Here is a 16179-nt window from a genome sequence, read left to right on the forward strand (position 1 = left end):
GAGACTAGGCCAATCAGGAGCTCACCATCAAACTTTTACTTAGCCCCCTAGGAACTAGATAGTGTTTGTTTTCAATTACAAGTAAATCATGTTTATTATGGCTCTAGCCATTTATCTGCCGCTATGATGGTGGAATAATAAAAATTGTTGGAGATTATGTTCAAAGCAGCAGTTGCGATCTTGCTTTTGGTATGCAATACCATGGTGTGTGACCTGAGTAAGCCTCTGATTGATGACCTTCGTTTTTAGGGGAAAATCAGTGAGTTAACTGTGCCAGTGCACTGCTGTCCTTGCTCTATAGCTAATTGTGAATGAAAGATTTAACATTTGTTGGACAGTACCTGAAGAAGATCCAGCCCCTCCAATTAAAGAATAAAATGATAGAGCCTTTGTTTCTCTGACTGCTGAAAATTGGATCCAAAGATATACATGCATCACATCACTGCCAGCATCATCATCATAGGCAGTCTCTTGGAATCGAGGAAGACTTGCGTCCACTCTTTAAAAAAAAAAGAGTCCTTAGGTACCTGAACAGTCCAATACGAGAACCACAGTCCCTGTCACAGGTGGGACAGATAGTCATTGAGGGAAAGGGTGGGTGGGACAGGTTTGCCGCTCGCTCTTTCCGCTGCCCGTGCTTGATTTCTGCATGCTCTCGCCGATGAGACTCGAGGTGCTCAGCACCCTCCCGGATGCACTTCCTCCACTTAGGGCGGTCTTTGGCCAGGGATTCCTAGGTGTCAGTGAGGCTTTGAGGGTGTCCTTGTAACGTTTCCTCTGCCCACCTTTGGCTCGTGAAGGTGTTCCGAGTAGAGCGCTTGCTTTGGGAGTCTTGTGTCTGGCATGCGAACAATGTGGCCTGCCCATCGGAGCTGATCAAGTGTGGTCAGTGTTTCAATGCTGGGGATGTTGGCCTAGTCGAGGACGCTAATGTTGGTGCGTCTGTCCTCCCAGGGGATTTGCAGGATCTTGTGGAGACATCGTTGGTTCTCCAGCGACTTGAGGTGTCTACTGTACATGGTCCATGTCTCTGAGCCATACAAGAGGGCGGGTATTACTACAGTCCTGTAGACAATGAGCATGGTCATATACAGCATCTGTGTGCATACTGTAGGTTCACTGCATTTGGTTTCAGCACTTCCAAGTTAAGGAGTTGAAAATCATCAAGGGTTCCATTCCTGAACCACCACCCCCCACCCGGGCAGTCAATTAGCCTGCTGAAACTCTGCATGGGCTCGCACATGGACCACTTGGACAACATGCCTAGGGAATGTTTTCACTGATGATCGGCTGGCTATCGGCCAAATAGGCAGGCTATCGCCCATTTTATCTTAACAGTGGAAAGTTGGGCCGGAACAGCACCCAAAGGTCTATAGCATAAAGCTGATTGTTATTTCTCAGAAACCCGGTGTGGGAAATAGAAATTGCACCCAGGTCCAGAAGAGGTACTTTCTCAGGGCTGCCAAAATAAGGGATATTGTGTATTACTGTAAAATGACTTTTACCTCATTGTGTAATTCAAGTTATACCAAACCTAATATTATTTGAATATGACACTAGGCCCAAACATCAGAAAATGACCTCCCAAACCCAGGAACTCCACCACCTAGAAGGACAAGGGCATCAGCTACCTGAGAACACCATCACCTCCAAATCCCCCTGCAAGTCACATACCAACCTGACTTCGACATTTATCACTGTTCCTTCATCATTGCTGGGTCACAATCCTAGAAACCACTACTTAACAGCACTATGGGAGCACCTTCACCACACGGACTGCAGCGGTTCAGGAAAGTGGCCCACCATGACCTTCTCGAGTGCAACTAGGGATGAGTAATATGCACCAGCTTTGCCAGCAACGCCCACATCCTGAAAAATGATTTAAAAAAAACATTTCCAGCAGTTATACTAATGATCCTTGCTGAGCACAAAAGGCAGTTAAAAAAAATTAATCTAATTTGTTCTTAACGTGTGGCACTATCAACCGAATTGAACTGCAAGACTGAGCATCCATTTTATGATGTACACTTTACCAATAAGAGATGTGACCATAGATTTTTTTGCTTAGTGAATTCTATATCTTTTTGACCTGATTTACCTGTAAAATACAGTTTGAATAAACAATTGAAGAGTATGAATACTGACTAATTCCCTCTCATTTTATTTCGTAGGTATTACAATGTTTCTTTACCTCTATATTACCAGATTGAAGGAGATGAGACTCCATTTATTTGCTCATTGCCACGGGATAACGGCATGCAGAAATGTCAGGAACTTCCAAGTTTGAAAGAAAATGGAGCTGAATGTTTTCTTAGCTTAGATTCTTACAACCACCCAAAGTATAGCCTGGAAGTGAACAAAACAAGTGGCTGCATAAACTGGAATCAATATTACAATGTGTGCAAGACCGGAGATGTAAACCCACATAAGGGCGCCATTAATTTTGATAATATAGGTTATGCCTGGATTGCTATTTTTCAGGTAAGGTCCCAAATCATTTAATATGTATTTGTCCTCTTTTCCTTTTTGACAATAATTTCTATTCCAATTGAATTTAGTGCCTTTGAGCTATCCGTCTGACTAAGCTCTATAATTTAAGAATGTCTTTGCAATATCACTATAGTTACGACAAAGAAAGATATTAATACTCGCTTTCCTTTATAATATGGAAACATTATCAACAATGGGTTTGTGAAAAAATCTGTTATTGGATCCCAAACAAATTTGACTATTATTGAGATATTGTTAGTGAATTTCTGCCCTTGACATTGTGCGTGTGACTGCCACTCAGACTGTGAATGAGATAATGATATGATAAACCCATGCAGTAAGGAAAAGACTTGTGCAAGGATTGTTAAATATGTCTGATGGTGCAGCAACAATGTTTGTGATACTGCACCAGGCTTTGCCATACAATGGTAGGATGCGGGTTGGACTGGGGCTACTCTTGACCAAGCCATAAGGGAGAGGTGAAGGTTGGTGCAGGAAGTTGAAGTAAAATTAGATGGCGAGCTGTACCAAGCCACTGTACATCTCCTAATTCTTGACTACAGAGCATTGATAGAAGATTGGCAGCAGGTCACTTGCTCGTCTTGCTTTCCTGGGAATGGTGCGTGGTAGGGAGTGGCCTGACAAAATGGAAATGGATAAAATATGAAACATATTCATGCTCCAAAAAATAAACTTCAATATTAAGTGTGATACATAAGAATATAAGTAATAGGAGCCAGAGCAGACCATTTGGCCCCTCGAACCTGCTCTGCCATTTAATAAGACCATGACTGATCTGATCTTGGGATCAACTCTACTTCCCTGCCCGCTCCCCATAACCCTTCACTCCCTTATCATTCAAAAATCTGTCTATCTCCACCTTAAATATATTCACTGACCCAGCCTCCACAGCTCTCTGGGGCAGGGAATTACAAGGATTTACAACCCTGTGAGAGAAGAAATTCCTCCTCATCTGAGTTTTACATGGGAGGCCCCTTATTCTGAAACTATGTCCCCTAGTTCTAGATTCTCCCACGAATGGAAATATCCTCTTTGCATCTACCTTGTTGATCCCCCTCAATATCTTATATGTTTCAATAAGATCACCTCTCATTCTTCTAAACTCCAATGAGTATAAGCTCAACCTGCTCAATCTATGAGATAATGGTATAGTTTTATCATTTTATCATTTTTCAATAATAAGAAAGATTTCATCAAGTCTGGCTTTCTCTCAAGTTATTCTTCTGCAAAGCCATACGAAGTTTTATTCTGTATAAAATAATTGAAATTAAGATTCTCTGCCTCAATCTTTGAAAGACAATAGTAGCATGTTTCTGAAATAAGTATTGCTTAATATTGAGGTAGAAGTTCTGTTAATTCTTGTTCAGTATGACTAGGATATTTGCATAGAGGAAAGCAAATTCATTGATGCTACTGGCTGTGCTTACTATAAATGAAATGATCAAAATAACTAAACATGATGTAGCCAATTAACTCTAGTGTTTAACTTCCATCTCAAAGCATTGAATAATGTTGGAAATGGGCAACTCCCTTTCGGTGAGCTTTGTTGATTCTGAGCTGGAGTGACAGATGAGTTGGCATACAATGCTTCATCTTGGGTTGGAGGAATGAAGAATGAAGAGGAAAAATTGGAAACTGGTCTGGGAGAACTGCTGGGGGTGAAATTGTCCCGCGGAGGCGGTATCCTTCCCGGACCAGGACATTTATTGCCCAGCCCGAAAGTTCCGCCCCCAGCGCGGAATTCGGCCCTTCTGCCCCTCAATGGAGGCGGAGCGATATCGGAGGCACTCCGAATCCATGGAGGGGCGCTCCCGGGGCGGTAGAGCGGCTCTGGGTCCAGCGCCGCGCTCCCGAGCCCAGCGACCCTCTGACAACGTCAGTGCTATAGGAATGCTCCTTTTAGCGCTGATCTGGCAGAATGCCCCTCGCCATCAATTAAAGCGGAAGGCTACTGCGCGCTCTACAGTGCCTTTGACGGCCGCCACTGGGCCACAAGGGATGCTCTCGACTGGGCTAACAGCCCGACACCCAAATCGGAGTGCCAGGCTGCAGGATGGCGGCCAGGTTGCGGCGGGGGCCGCCATTGTCGGGCCGACAGAAGAGTCAGCCGACAGAAAAATATGGCAGCCCATAGCGCAAAATGCTTCCCCTTTAAGGGGCGCCCCGGTAGAGTATGTCCACCAGCTTCGCGACCCACGACGCTGCGGGTGACATCTGCCGACGCCATCCTTGCCGCCTCCGAGTGAGGGGTCGGCCGCACGACGATGACATCATCGCCGTGCATGCGCCAGCCCGGAACGCAAGTCGCAAAAAGGGTGCGCCACTGCCAGCACAATGCCCCTTAAACCTTCGAGGCAATTTCCCCGGAGGTGTTATCGACCCCTTTCCCCGGGTGATAACCTTGCTGCGCCCCCGGAAGTGCTAATGGGACTATAAAAAAGGACAATTTTTACCCCCCTTTAACTCTTTAAAAAATCCCTTTTCCTGAATGACACATAGCGCTATTAGTTGACAGACCTGCAGCTCATATGAGCAACATAGCATTGGGAAAACTGACGAAGTGCAAAATAGCAATAAACGCTCAGAGAAGTGCTTTGGGACAGTGAATGCTCTGATTGAATATGCAGTTATTTTGATAACTAGATAGACCAATCAGTTCCAAAACCTATCGAAAATCTTTTTTTATTGAAGGGAAAAAGTGCAGATTATCTTTTTTTTGACTTATTAAACTAATTTAAGTGGATTATAGTACTGACTGACAAGACAGTAGAAAACTCATTTTTGGGAACATAGTTCAAACTTAGCCCAAACTGAGAGATTTCCCCTCTCTGCTGCCGGCAAAAATCGAGTTTGGACCATCTTAACCTCGTTCCCAGAAATTCATAGAACAAAACCATCATTTTTTTGAGAGACTCTTGGCACTAATGCAACACGGATTTTTTTTAAAATGTGCTATTTCACAAATACTCTCACTGATCAAAGGAGGACAACATTTATAAGCCAGATTTCTTATCCCCCACCACATTTGAGACCCTACTAAATAACCAATCTCCCTAGGCACAAAATTGGACTGATTTCGGAAATGGCAATGAGGGTGAGTTTGGAAGTATGACACATTCGTTAGGGCAGATTGGAAGAAGCCTTATCATGGGCCCAAGTTTCAGTTGAGGATTAGAACGGCGCACCTCTGATAAATCCACCGATTTCCTGGAATAAAAAGCGTGCCTATTTCCTACCTTGCTATTCTCGACTTCCATGAAGCCTCCTGTGGCTTCGGTGCTGCGTAGCAACAACAGCAGTGGGGGGGGGGCGGAGCTACAGCCCTGCGCCAAAAAGACTGCCGGCAGCTGCGCGCGTGCGCAGTAGCTCCCGGCTCTCTGATTCTGTGTGCATGTGCTGCAGGCTTGTGGGAGGGGCCCGAAGCACGCCGCCCCTAGCCCTGGCCGAATGGGCTCCTGGAGCGGGTGACCAACTATGCGGAGGAGAAGGAGATCCTGAGCTCGGACCTGGAGACAGCAAACAGAAAGGGAGAAGGAACTGACAAAAGTGACCATCAAGAAGGAAGATGTCGATTGCTCTCACTGACTGAGGCCTTGGGACTGTCTCGGAGATGTTCGGAGGGACAGGGGTAGCAAGAAAGCAAAGAAATTGGGGGCAAGACGTGAGTAGGATGGGACCTGGGCAGGCTCGTCTGTTTAACATTGCCCCCTCTCCCTCCCTCCCTCCTCCTCCTCCCCCCTCCCAGCCGCGCTCACGACCCTATCCCTGGCCGAGTGGTCTGCCGCTGCGTGTGCTTGCTGCTGTGTGCGCTGCTGAAGGGCTCCCGGTGCTCCTGAACGGGTAGGTGAGGTAAGAACTTTTAGTTTCTTATTTATTGATTTATTATTTTTTTTATTTTTTATTTATTGATTTATTGATTGATTGATTTATCATTTATTATTGATGGTTCTTTATTTTTAAAAGTGAAGATGTTTACTGCTCTCTCTTCCCTACCCCCCCCAAAATCTCTGGCTAGCTGCGCTGATTTCTTAACTCTACACAAGGTTTTTCCTGGCATACAAAAGTGAACACTTACTCCATTCTAAGTTACACTGCAGTGTAAAAAAAAATGTTTCATTAGAAATGCTGGTGATTATTTTTAGTAGGTAACCTTTCGCAGTCTAAACTTGCAAAATAGGCATAAGTGGCTGGACACGTCCCTTTATGAAGAAAAAAAACTGAACTAAAGTGAAACTAAACTAACTCACTGAAACTGAAGCAAACTAAATGCGGAGAATTGCAATTGCTAGGGTACTCCAAAAAAAACTAGTTGCTCCAAAAAAAAGGAGCAAATCCAGTTGAAACTTGGGCCATATGTGTAACCTGTATTTTTCTCACAGGAAAGGTGCTTGATGGGAGAAAATATGGAAAATTGTTCCATTCTCTACAACTAACTGCCTTTCCCAATTTCTCAAACATTTACCAAAAGAAAGCAATAAAGATATGTTGGCTGAGCAATTTCAAAAGTATAGCCTACATACATGCTTTACTGTTTGCATTCTAATTTCAACTGACTACAACAAGGGAATCATTACAAATAGATTTCTCATAAAACATTTACAGTTACACATGATAAGAAAATAATGTGGATTGATTTGTCTTAATTGATCCCTGGACTCGTATTGGAAAGTTTCTTTCTCTTTGAAGGTGACAGAGTTAATGGTATGCAGAAATGTCAAGAACTTTCAAGTTTGAAAGAACTGTGCACTCTGTGTCTTGTTAAATTTCAGTGCATCTAGATTTGTCGTGTTTGTTTTTGTGCCATAGGGATCGAGTCGATTCACCCCACATAATAAAAAGCCATAATAAATGCTGCAGTGCTGGCATTTGAACCCTGGACTCCCCCAAGATACTCCAGTTTGACTCCAGTTGACTGAGAATCACTGATTTTTTTAAAAATGTATTATTTCAGAAATACTCCCAGTGGTCAAAGGAGGACAAAATGTCGTCCAAATATCAGCAGTTTTGGTATCCTAGTTGTATATCTCTTGGTTAATGGAGGACATTTCACCCTCAGGAGACATTAACTTAGAGATATACAAAAAGAAAATAAAAATATTTCCTCCATGATAAAATTCTCAAACAACCTCAGAATAACAAACACAAACGATGCCTTCTTTCACAATGTGGGGCCTAACACCTGTCTTTTCTGAATATGCAATGCAAAACTTAATTGCATTGTGATGTTTGCTGGTTTCTTCTAAGATATACTTTGAGTCTAGACTATTTCTTTTCCCCCACCAAATGTTGTCCCTTCTCCTGCTCTCCTCTCCTGAAGACACTGATGTCTATGTTTCTATGGACCTTGCAGTACATTTCCCCAACTGACCTCTACTAGTGTGTGAATCTTGCCTGTGAGCAGAACATTTGACCACAGCAGGGCCTGGTCTTTTCCTCACTTAATGTCTAAAACGCTCATGCTGCCAGCAACAGATGGCTGTATATCCCTATCTCTAACCTCATGCAATCCTACAACCCTCTGATATCTATGTGTTCCTCAGATTCTGGCCTCTTGTGTTGCACCTGATTTCCTTTGCTCCACCATTTGGGGTTGTCCCTTCAGCTGCCCAGGCCCTTAGCTCTGGACCTAGAGCTAAGGGCCTATGCGGCTGAAGGGACGGCCCCTTCATAAACCTCTTGCATAAGGGAGGTCACTGAGGCTCAATATGCAAAGAGAGGTGAATGCATTTTGTTCTCTCTTGACAGAGAGCAGCAGGTGGAGTTAATACGTGGCTTCAGCAGGATAGCAGTCTTCCCCATGGTTTAGGATGCCATTGACTGCACATTTTGCAGACACCGCATGTGAACCCAGAGGTGTACTTCAACTGGAAAGGATTCCGCTCTCTCAATGTCCAGCTGGTGTACGACCATACTCAGCGCATCATGTAAGTTAATGCTCGGTATACTGACAGTAGCCATGGTGCCTTCTGCGGCAGTCCATTATACCATCTGCTTTTCAGCCATCATGACAAACCAGAGGGTGGCTATTGGGCGACAAGTGCTATCCGCTGACCACCTGGCTCATGACTCCAATATGCAACCCAACCATACATGAGCAGAATGCACATAACGAAAGCCATGGTACCACATGGAATTTGATTGAGCAGACCATTGGGGTCTTCAACAATGCATCCGCTGGCTGGACCACTCTGGAGGAGCCCAGAAACACTCATCAGAGCGCGTCTCAAGATTCATCGTGGTCTGCTGCATGCTGCACAACCCCACCATCATGAGGGCACAGCCCTTGCTGCCAGTTAAATGGCGAAGAGCTGAGGAGGAGGAGGGGAGATCGCTAGACTTCTGTCAACTGTGCAAGCTCCTTTCAACATTAGTAACCACAGCCATGATCTCATTGAATGGCAGAGCAGGCTCGAGGGGCCGAATGGCCTGCTCCTAATTCTTATTTTCTTTTGATGGCAGCAGTCTGTGTTTCATGGCAACAAGTTGAGCTTCTACTACAGCACTCAGATGTAGGGTGGCTTGTGCTTGTCCTTCAATGGAACCTGAGACATCAGCTGTCAGACACTGCATGATGGTCGGGTCGACAAGTGTGCTAATTCATCTGCCCACTCATTCCATGCTGGAAAGGAAGGCCTCCAAGCTCTGTGCAAAGCCCTGTGCAAGGTTGGTGCTGGACTTCTCCATGCTCCTTGTCATTGTACTCCGTCTTTCTGGTAGGCCTGCCAATGCACCAATCATTTCATTGTGCATACCCATCAGCATTCTTCTGGAGGCCGCCCATCGAAGTCCTCATCTGAGTCTTCTGCAGCAGAACTCATGTGCGACTTCACCTTCCGAGGAGCTGACATCAGCGCTACCCAGACCCCCTGCCCTGGCTGCAGCCCATTCGTGCTCAGTGATTCACCATGTGTAGATCCCACCTCTAAGCTACCTTCTAAACTCTGCGCAGTGCCTGTATCTGAGCTGGTGGCTGCGACTGTCAGATTGAGTGATAGTGTTTCTTTTTCTTCATCGCTCTGGTCCCCCCTCTCTTCTACAATCACTGGGTGGGCAGGTTAAATTTCTTGTGTCTCTGAAATGAGAAAGGCACAAGGGTAGAGTTGTGTTGAGTAGAGGGGCAGGGTGGCAGGTGTGGGGGGGGGGTGGGTGCCTAAGGGGCATAGTCTCAGAATAAGGGGTCAACCATTTAAAACAAAAATGAAGAGGAATTTCTTCTCTCAGAGGGTACTGAGTCTTTGGAATTCTCTACCCCAGAGGCTGGGTCATTGAATATATTTGAGGTGGAGATAGATGGATTTTTGAGAGATAAGGGAGTCAAGGGTTATGGGGAGAGGGCAGGGAAGTGGAGTTGAGGTCAAGAGGGTGGATAGGGGAAGCGAGGTGCATGCTTAGATTGTAAATCAGAAGAGATTGTGGGATGAGGGGGAAGTGGGATGTGAGAAAGAGGATAACATATGAGGATACCGGTATATAAGAACATAAGAAATAGGAGTAGAAGTAGGCCATCTGGCCCCTCGAGCCTGCTCCGCCATTCAATAAGATCATGGCTGATCTGATCTTGGCCTCAACTCCACTTCCCTGCCCTCTCCCCATAACGCTTGACTCCCTTATCTCTCAAAAATCCATCTATCTCCACCTTAAATATATTCAATGACCCAGCCTCTGGGGTAGAGAATTCCAAAGACTCAGTACCCTCTGAGAGAAGAAATTCCTCCTCATTTTTCTTTTAAATGGTTGACCCCTTATTCTGAGATTATGCCCCTTAGGCATCTTGTACTTTTTCAGCCCCGTCGCTGGCCACAGACTCAGCTATATTCCCCCATGGCCAGCACCATCTCCTCCAAGGGGGTGAGGTGTTGCAGGCGAGCCCGTCACCTGCTGCTTAGCTTCTACTGGCGCAGGTTATGTGACACCTTTGCCTGCAAGAGAAAGGGAAATGTGTCAGTGAGTGTGATGCAATGAGTTTGGGTGATGTGCCTGTCATGGTTGAATAGCTGACAGTGTGCAAGCTGTGAGGTGCGGGTGTGAGGTTTGCATCATTGGCAAGTGTGTGAGGGTGAGATGCAGTATGTGAATGTGGGATATGAGTTGTGATTGATAGAGATTGTTGGTAGGTGGGTAATGGGGGTGTGGTGAATTGAGCAGTGTGTGAGGCTAGTGGTGCAGTTTGTGGGATATGGCATTTGAAGATGAATTCACTGACCACGACCACTCGTGTGAGGTCATTCTCCACTTCCTTGGGGCTACATTTGTTGACATTCACCACAGTAGCTATCTGCTCCCACTGCACTTTGGTCTATTGCCTGGAGGGCCTTCTGGCCCCATGTGGAAAGAGGACCTCTCTCCTCCTATTGACCTCCTCCACCAAGGTCTCCAGTGCTGCATCAGAGAATCTTTATGCTCGCTCTCTCCTCTGTTGTGCCATCATTAATTGATTTTTTTTTTGCACTCAAATCTGTTGAATAATCGGCTGTAGGCAGAATACACCTCCCCTTTAAGAGATGCAGACAGCCCATAAGTTGTGCAGGTTAGTCTTAATTGGTGCTAGCCTCATATGAACGTGGGCCCCCTGCTGAGCGTTCAGCCACTCAGCAGCACATCCAGAGCAGGGCTGAATGCCACAATCATGGAAATGAGCAGGCAGCACAAAGTCCTTCGACTGGGCGCAGATTGCTAGCACATCGCGATCCCCTTGCCCATTTTAAGCGGCAAACGAATTTCTAAGCCAAATAGTCTTAGAACAGAATGATTCTTGTGCTGCTAGGAAGATGGAGATGTTACCAGTAGTGTATACCATGTCAGGATTGGCTAATGTAGCTTTAATGTTAGATAAATACATAGGGCACCTTAGGAAATTAAGTATATCAGTTATAGAGTCCATGGTAGTGCTCATTTTAATTTGCCTGTTGGAAGGAATGGACTTCTGTACTGTGCATAGGATACTTCAGAGAGATCGGCATCTGCTTAGAAAAAATTACAAGAATTGACAGGCTTGTTGAAGCTGCTGATTCTAAATCCAAGAAAAAGAGAGCACCTCTCTGAGTCCGATTTTTTTCCTATTTAGCACAAATCTGAAGTTCATCATCTTTGCTTTGCTCTCTTCTGTAATCTGTAATCAATGCAGACCTGCTAAGTAGCCAGTACTACAGGGGACTGAAGAATGGGGAGAGCTCCATAAGTGAATCAAGCGATGGAGGACCTAATAAGCATAGGCCGAGATTTCAAAGTAATCTGTGGTTAACTGATATCATCATCATCATCGGCAGTCCCTCGAAATCGAAGAAGACTTGCTTCCACCTTAAAAGTGAGTTCTCAGGTGACTGTACAGTCCAATACGGGAAATACAGTCTGTCACAGGTGGGACAGACAGTTGTTGAAGGAAAGGGTGGGTGGGGAGTCTAGTTTGCGGCACACTCCTTCCGCTGTCTGCGCTTGGTTTCTGCATGCTCTCGGCGACGAGACTTGAGGTGCTCAGCGCCCTCCCGGATGCTCTTCCTCCACTTAGGATGGTCTTGGACCAGGGATTCCCAGGTGCCGGTGGGGATGTTTCATTTTATCAAGGATGCTTTGAGGGTGTCCTTGAAACATTTCCTCTGCCCACCTGGGGCTCACTTGCTGTGTAGGCGTTCCGTGTAGAGCACTTGCTTTGGGAGTCTCGTGTCGGGCATGCGGACGATGTGGCCCGCCCAACGGAGCTGGTCCCCCAAGTGTGGTCAGTGCTTCGATGCTGGGGATGTTGGCCTGACCGAGAACACTGACGTTGGTGCGTCTATCCTCCCAGTGGATTTGCAGGATCTTGTGGAGGCAGCGCTGGTGGTACTTCTCCAGCGCTTTGATATGATACCTTAAAGAAAGCCCCAACAAAGAACATTTTTCTTAATTTACTTTCTACCCACACTGCTTTCAAAGATGGCTTTCTTTTTAAAAGTCAAGAATATAAACTACTTTAATAATGATAACAGCTGCTATATTGTAAGTACTGGTACAGCATCCAGAATCTGGAGTTCCGGAATCTGTACTGTTCCGGAATCCAGATACTGGGACGATCTGTGGCAGGGTCATCCAGAATCCGGAAAATGTTCCAGAATCTGGATCCGCACATTGCTCCACCGCCAACCTCTCCCCTATCTTGGGCCACTGCTGACCTCTCCCCCGCCGACCTCCCCCCACCGCCCTCGGGCCGCTGCCGCCGACCACTCCCCCGCCTCGGGCCACCGCCGACTACTCCCCTAACTCGGGCCACCGCTGGCCACTCCCCCGCTGATCACTTACCCGCCTCGGGCCCCGACGACCACGCCCCCACCTCGGGCCAACCACCTCCCCTCCCCCCTGCTGACACTCGGCCGCCCGTCCCGCCCTTCTTCCCTACCTACCTTGGCCCAGGCGTTTCCGGACTCAGGATGTCGGAAAGACATTCCGAAGTCCAGAAATACACGAACCTGAGCTCAGGCATTTCTGGATTCAGGACATCATAAAGACGTTCTGAAGTCCGGACATACACAGAATCCAGAGCGGCCTTGGTCCCGAGGCTTCCGGATTCTTGACGCTGTACCTGTATCAGTTTCATTTGATGAACTGTAACCAAGGACACAAGAACACAAGAAATAAGAGTAGGAGTAGGCCATTTGATCCCTTGAACCTGCTCCGCCATTTAATAAGATCATGCTGATCTGATCATGGACTCAGTTCCACTTCCCTGCCTGCTCCCCATAACCCTTTATTCCCTTATCACTCAAAAAATCTGTCGATCTCCGCCTTAAATATATTCAATGACCCAGCCTCCACAGCTCTCTGGGGCAGAGAATTCCACAGATTTACAACCCTCTGAGAGAAGAAATTCCTCCTCATCTCCATTCTAAATGGGCAACCCCTTATTCTGAGACTATGCCCCCTAGTTTTAGTTTCCCCCTATGAGTGGAAATATTCTTTCTGCATCCAACTTGTCGAGCCCTCTCATTACCTTATATGTTTCGATAAGATCACTTCTCATTCTTCTGAACTCCAATGAGTAATGCCCCAACCTACTCAATCTATCTTCATAAGTCTAAGTCAACCCCCTCATCTCCGGAATCAACCTTGTGAACCTTCTCTGAACAGCCTCCAATGCATGTATAATCCTTCCTTAAATACGGAGATCAAAGCTGCACGCAATACTCCAGGTTTGGCCTCACCAATACCTTGTACAGTTGTGGCAGGACTTCTCTGCTTTTATACTCTATTCCCCTTGCAATAAAGGCCAATATTCCATTTGCCTTCCTGAGTACTTGCTGTACTTGCATACTAACTTTTTGTGTTTCATGATCAAGGACCCCCAGGTTCCTCTGTACTGAAGCACTTTGCAATTTTTCTCCATTTAAATTATAATTTGCTTTTCTATTTTTTCTGCCAACGTGGATAATCTCACATTTTCCCACATTATACTCCATCTGCCAATTTTTGCCCACTCACTTATCCTGTCTATATCCCTTTGCAGATTTTTTTGTGTCCTCCTCACAAGTTGCTTTCCCACTCATCTTTGTATCATCAGCAAACTTGGCTACATTACACTCGGTCCCTTCATCCAAGTCATTTATATAGATTGTAAATAGTTGAGGCCCCCGCACCGATCCCTGTGGCACCCCATTAGTTACAGTTTGCCACCGGAAAATAACCTGTTTATCCCGACTCTCTGTTTTCTGTTGGTTGGCCAATCCTCAATCCATGCTAATATATTACCCCCAACCCCGTGAACTTTTATCTTGTCCAGTAACCTTTTATGTGGCACCTTATCGAATGCCTTCTGGAAATCCAAATACACCACATCCACTGGTTCCCCCTTATCCACCCAGCTCATTACATCCTCGAAGAATTCCAGCAAATTTGTCAAACAAGATTTCCCTTTCATAAAACCATGCTGACTCTGCTTGATTGAATTATGTTTTTCCAAATGTCCTGCTACTGCCTCCTTACTACTGGACTACAGCATTTTCCCAACGACAGATGTTAGGCTAACCAGTCTATAGTTTCCTGCTTTCTGTCTGCCTCCTTTTTTAAATAGAGGCTTGGATATTACTGCACTTGTGCCTTGATCCATTCTTCAGATTCTTGCTTATATTTAGCAGTGGTATTTCTGTTCACCTATGTATGGAAGAACTGAAAATTGAGCCTGGTTTAGTCTACATAAGGAATAACCTCCAATAAAGGTGTTGATCCCTTATGAACTGCTTCTTTGTTTCACAGCAGTCTTCTGGTGCCACTTAAGCTGTAAGCCAAGATAATGGTCTAACGATATAAGACAATCTAATTTTGTACTTCCCTGACTTTCTCATACGAGCTAAGCCATTGTCCGTTTCATAGCTTTTTGTTTTTCATCTTTTCGTAATCCTCTTCATTGAACGATAGACATGTTCTTGCAGTTTAATTTACTGAGCAAGGCCCGTGTAACTGACATACTTCTAATATACTCTGTGATCAATACTCTAAAATGTAATTGTTAAAATGTTCTTGGGCTTTGATATCCTTTTTAACTGAAATAAGTCAATAAAACTGAACTGTTCAAATTGATTGCATATGCTATACACAAGGCCAGTTTTAGTCTCTGCATTTCACTTCTCAGTTTTTATTCAGTGGAAGAAGAATGAAAGTCTCGTGACACATGCTTAGATGTTTACCTTGTCCATGGTGCACACGTATTCAGCACAAAACCAACCCAAATCAAACTTCTTAAATCATACTGTTTTCACAGCCCTTGGACTGATAATTGAAAATCTAAACAAATAGGAAATATAATGTTGATTTGAAATTATCCACATATTCAACAGGCCAACCAGACTGACACTTCTGCAAAATCTACCTGAACAGTCACTCTCCCTTTCACAGAGCAATGTCTTCCAGTTTCCAATGGCAGCCCCCCAACCCCCAACTGCAGCCCCTATATGGTGCTGCTGCTTTGCTTTGGGAGAGGACTCTGTACTGCGGTTTGAATCACTGATCTGTTTCAAGACCAGGAGTTCTCAGTTGTAGCCCACTGCACCACTTGCATTCCTGGAGCAAAGTAGCAGTGCCAGCTGCAAGCTGGGGCAGGCAGCAAGATCATCAGGGGCATGGGACGGCAACGATTTCCTTGGGGTAGTTCATTTGCTACTCCAGAGAATAAAAAGCATACAGATTTGCATTCAGTGTGTATATTTAGCTACAACTCTGGTTGTAATGTGTCAGGCCTGGTACTGCTTGAATTTCCATTCTCCATAATTGTTATTCTTTGTTTCAGTAAGAACCAGTAATCTACTTTCCAGGTTAAAAATAGAATATGAAACAAAATTTGGAAACACTTAAGATAACATGGGAAAGGGATATGTTGGAACAAATTGAAGATGAAGAATGAGGTACTTTTATGACGTGCAGTTACTGTTGTAATGCAGGAAACTCGGCAGCCAACTTGCGCACTGCAAGGTCCCACAAATAGCAGTGTGATCATGACCAGATAATGTGTAGGATGTGAGTGGGGCTTGAACCCACAACCTTCTGACTCAGAGGAGAGAGTCACGACTAACAGCTAAATATGGTCATCATTCCAATAAATTGATTGTTCTCAGCTGTCCTCAGAGGTTAGGTGAAGTTACGCCAAAATAAAAATTTGTTTACTCAAGTCCCAAATGAATTCTCTTCTGGTCTGAGATTTTACAGCTC

The 16179-nt window shown here is 45.2% G+C and overlaps 1 protein-coding gene across 1 annotated transcript in view; it reads left to right on the top strand.

Annotated features, from left to right (window-relative positions):
* Nucleotides 1-16179, top strand: part of cacna1ha (calcium channel, voltage-dependent, T type, alpha 1H subunit a) — a 341912-nt gene that overhangs the window by 81291 nt on the left and 244442 nt on the right. The window contains exon 5 of the mRNA XM_070901103.1: nt 2172-2481. Coding sequence (XP_070757204.1) covers nt 2172-2481 — 310 coding nt within the window. The remainder of the gene's footprint in view (nt 1-2171; nt 2482-16179) is intronic.

Source organism: Pristiophorus japonicus, chromosome 15 (genome assembly GCF_044704955.1).
Source record: "Pristiophorus japonicus isolate sPriJap1 chromosome 15, sPriJap1.hap1, whole genome shotgun sequence".
Classification (NCBI taxonomy): domain Eukaryota; kingdom Metazoa; phylum Chordata; class Chondrichthyes; family Pristiophoridae; genus Pristiophorus; species Pristiophorus japonicus.